The 4,674-nt window shown below is 35.2% G+C and overlaps 1 protein-coding gene across 1 annotated transcript; it reads right to left on the bottom strand.

Annotated features, from left to right (window-relative positions):
* Positions 1-1,921: 1,921 nt before the first annotated feature.
* On the bottom strand, positions 1,922-2,620 carry LOC127737946 (origin recognition complex subunit 1-like). The gene has a single exon (XM_052248919.1). The coding sequence runs from the start codon at positions 2,618-2,620 to the stop codon at positions 1,922-1,924; it is 699 nt and encodes a 232-aa protein (XP_052104879.1).
* Positions 2,621-4,674: the final 2,054 nt, after the last annotated feature.

The following is a 4,674-nucleotide window of genomic DNA, read 5'->3' on the forward strand; positions in this document are numbered from 1 at the left end:
CCTTTATGGGTTCTTGATTAGATTAATAAAATTCTTATCTTATACAGATTCTTACTTTGGTACAAGTGGATTATCGGATTTATCCAATCGAGATACTTAGTAGTAAAATTATCGAATTTTAAAGTCCGAGCCTTGACGAGGACTTTAACATTTGATTATTTAACTATCGAGATGGGATAAATTCGATAATTTACGAGTAACTATGTAAGAATCTGTTTCTCTAATGATTATCAAATAAATTTTCAGTTTTGATAACGAAAATCCCCTTGGAGTGCCTTCCACTTTCCGAATTTCTAAGTCATACAAATGTAAATATGTTAACTTCTCTAACACCTGCTAGCACATTTCGATTCATCCAGCCGAAGATCTGGTAAATGTTGTGTGTGACCTTTTAACTTAACCAATTATCTACTGAGATCATTGGCAACTACACGTTGCATGATTAATTTTTATAAAACAATGGATCCAGAAAGGGTTAAATTGCCAAAGAATAAAAGAAAATTCTTTATCAACCCCAGAGATATGATATTCGCCGAGGACAACGGCCGAGGGTGAATGTATTATCTATTGAATTGATAAATAGAGATTCTCTTATGGTTGTGGCCTGTTATCATGGCTATTTCTTGCTTGAAGAGATATATTTCGTATCACACTGCACGGAGTGTGGTACGAAAAAGTGATATGAAAACTGCGTTAATTTGATTGGCTTATCCAACATCATTAGACGATATTACGACATTTCCATTGGCTATTCGTTAGGTCATTGATAACTTCCAAAGGTTAAGACGATGTACATTTCGTCCATGGCAACGGACATAGTGATTTCTCCAATAATATACAAAACACTCACACTTTTCACCTGAAAATCTTCTTTTTGTCGAGTTTTGTTACATTCTGAAGCGTATACAAAAAGTTTTATAATGTCTGACGTTAAAGTCTGAAACCGGAAAAGGACAAATGACGTCATACTGTTATGTGTAAGGGACTAGATCAACGATTCGCGGAATTTTTAATTTAACACTATAAGAGTGTTGACCATAAAAGAAAAAGGTTTAATAACTCTTGAAAATTGGATTTGCTTGATATCAACTCTCGTTATTTCATTTCAAATAGTAATAATAAACTCGCCGAAGGCTCGATTATTATTATATTGAAATTAAATAACTCGAGTTGATATCAAGCGATATCCAATTCTCACTCGTTATGAAACCTATAAATAATACATGGAAAAATCCGTATCACATGCTGTATCAACCCGAGTAACCAATGTATGTTCGGCCCTCTGGCTGATATTGGTCGAGGGTGATACAGTATGCGATACGGATTCAGTTTCCATGTATTATTCTCAAAAGTCAACATTTTTTTTATCATATTACTTTTTGTATCCATTTCCAACTTCTAGTATTTACTCAAGATATTTAACTGATTTAACTTATACTAAATATATTATCTACTTTGGAAATTGCTAAATTTTTATAAAATAAAATATTCAATAAGATTAATTAAAAACAAATAATCTAATTTTGGATGTACACGTCTTCTGATTGGCTGAACGTTTTTTGTCTATCAGATCATACACATAATTTTGTCATGCGACCGTGACGTCATCAACTTTTTTTCCCATGATTTACTCCTTACAAGTGGAATTTAGAATTAAATTATAAGGACTGACTGTAATATTTTTTTCTGTCTATTCGAAATAACCTCAAAAATGGTATGCACACTTTTAAATAACCCCAATTTTATAAAGTTGGAAATTTAACAGCGACTTTTAAATGTCTGTTCTACGCAATTACGACGTAAAGCTTGATTAGAGGATTTAACAAACCTATAGCTAGGTGTAGCAGTGTATGTTTTGTAGCAGTGTAGGATGAGCAATATGCATACCAGTCCTATTGGCTTGACACGAAGCACTAAACAGTTAAAAGAATTTCCATTTTGGGGTGGCGGTTCGGTTACTGGAATATATGTCTGCTGATTCGACATAATCTACTTCTTTATTTCCTTCTTTCCACATTTCTTCGATGCGGATGTTATTGTTGTCATCATGGAACGATGTATCATCTCCAAAATCTTCGTCCTCATAAAAATTGTTAAAGTTATATTCACCGAAATTCCTCTCTCCGTCTTCTTCTTCGTAAACAGGTGTGATATCCCCATACCTTTCTTCATGGAAGGGTGTTCTATCTCCAAAATCTTCGTCACTATAATAACTGATAAAGTCTTGTTCACCAAAATTCATTCCTTTACCTTCCTCTTCGTAAAGAGATGTGTTATCCCCATACATTTCTTCATGGAAGGGTGTTCTATCTCCTTTGCCTTCCTCTTCGTAAAGAGATGTGTTATCCCCATACCTTTCTGCGTGGAAGGGTGTTCTATCTACTTTGCCTTCCTCTTCGTAAAGAGATGTGTTATCCCCATACCTTTCTGCATGGAAGGGTGTTCTATCTATTTTGCTTTTCTCTTCGTAAAGAGATGTGTTATCCCCGTACCTTTCCTCCGCATTATCATTTCCATCCCCTTCATCGGCTGATCCTAGGTCGCTAGAGTTTTCATCCAACACTTCATCTTTGCTAGTCTTCTTAGTTTGCTTTGGCTCATGAACACAATAAATATACATGGCCACCAAAAAAAGTAGAACGCTAAGAGACTGTGTAGCTATCAATACAGGATGATCCATTACAAATTTATGAGCTTTACTTTCATGTAGAGGCAGAGCCGTAACACTTACATGGTACCGAATAAGATCCCACTGTCTGTCAGTAGCCGGGTCTGTCACCTGACATACCCAAGATCCTTCATATTTTAGAGAAGAGACATTGTAAAAACTTTCAAATGCTCTACGCTTTGCTGGAATACTGGTATAGCCTTGTATCACTTTTCCATTCACCCACCAATTGCGGAAAGATTTCCGAAATAGTCGACCGATTGGAGAACTTGGGCAATGGAGTTTTAAAGTTTTTGTCTCCATGACCTGAACTGGTATACCAACCTTCTTAGATATCAAAGTTGCAAAATAAATGGTCTTTCTTTGTTTAGGTGCATAATGTATTCGACAGGCATACAGTCCTTGGTCAGTTGCATTAAAATATGATATTTCGAAATAGAGTCCTTTAAGTTTCATTCGTTTCTTATCAATTTCAAGATTAACATTATTGAAAATCCACTGATGTGTTGAGTTTGGAAATGTCTTCTTGATCGCCTTCAATTCGGGAGTGTCACAAGACAGAGTTAAATTATCTCCGATCGCTAAAACAAACATATCTTCAAGCTTCATTAAAGTCTGATCAATCATAATTGCAGTTTTTATTGGAAAACCTTTTTGTTGTTTCAGTTTCTTTGGTAGTCCTCTCTTTATTCGTTGTCTGGTTAGTGTTCTCCTTAGAGATTTTAGCTCCACGTTCATCTTATTAAGGCAAGTTCGATATCTTTTCTCTATGAAAAAGTAAAATTGGTGATCTTAAATGTCAGAGGATAATACCACATTTAGTTTCTACTGCTCATTTTATGATTACTTCCATGGCCGAAACATAATTTTGATTTGTCTGCCGATATTCTAAGTTGCAAGATTAATTTGTAATTCTTGTCTTTAATAGAATAGAGAATGGAAACGGGAAATGGGTCATCAAAGAGACAACAACCCGACCAAAGAGCAGAAAACAGCAAAGGCCACCAATGGGTCTTCAACGCAGCGAGAAAATCCCGGTGGCGGGCTGCAGCTGACCCCTAAACAATAATGTGTACTAGTTCAGCCAAATGGAAGCCACATTAAACTCCAAAACATACAACTGAACCAAATTTTTTTTTAAAAATACAAGACTAACAATGCTAGATGTTCTGGCTTGGAACAGGCATAAAATTGCGGCGGGGTTAAACATGTTTTGTGTGATCTCAACCCCCACCCCTAATACCTATAGCCAATGTGGAATAAACAAACATAAACATATTCAGCGAATAAAGGCGCATCATTGTTAATTTCCTAATTGAAAATATATGTTTTGTCATTCAGTTGCTGATTCGTGAACTTAGACCCCATTTCACCTCAAAGCAACGCTAGTAATTAAAGATTAGAACTTGAGACGGAAAATTCTTTACAAAATGCACGACACTACTATTGTTAGTGTGCACTTTGCACTACTAATGAATTACCTGTGCACTTTGCACTACTAATGAATTAACTGTGGTTCTCTACAGCTGTCTGGTTAAAATGTTGCCGCCAGTTAAACGCGTTAATTTTAAAAAACAAATTTCAATCGTGACAATTTTTAATGCACTGCAATATTTGGAGAGAAACACACACACACACATCCGGATGAATCAAAGTTAACAGAAATTCAGTATTTTTTTGGCGATTAAAATTCTATTTTTATAAAATAAGGAGATGTGGTATGATTGCCAATGGAACGCAAATATAATCAAGTCATACATGTCATAGTACGAACGTCATCTGAATGTTGTAGAATTTTTACATAGTCACACATTTGTTTAACCTTTTGAGAGGATTGAGGACAGGACCTAATGTTGAGCCCCATAGTCCCTCCCCCTTTATTATCATAAATCCCCGATTTTCTAATATATATGTTGTGTACAAGTTGTAATGTAGTACAAATTATAATTTGTACAGATTTTTTGTACAAGTTATCAGTCTTTTATGAACTGCTTAACACAAATGGA

This window comes from Mytilus californianus, unplaced genomic scaffold, assembly GCF_021869535.1.
Source record: "Mytilus californianus isolate M0D057914Y unplaced genomic scaffold, xbMytCali1.0.p SCAF_1, whole genome shotgun sequence".
NCBI lineage: Eukaryota > Metazoa > Mollusca > Bivalvia > Mytilida > Mytilidae > Mytilus > Mytilus californianus.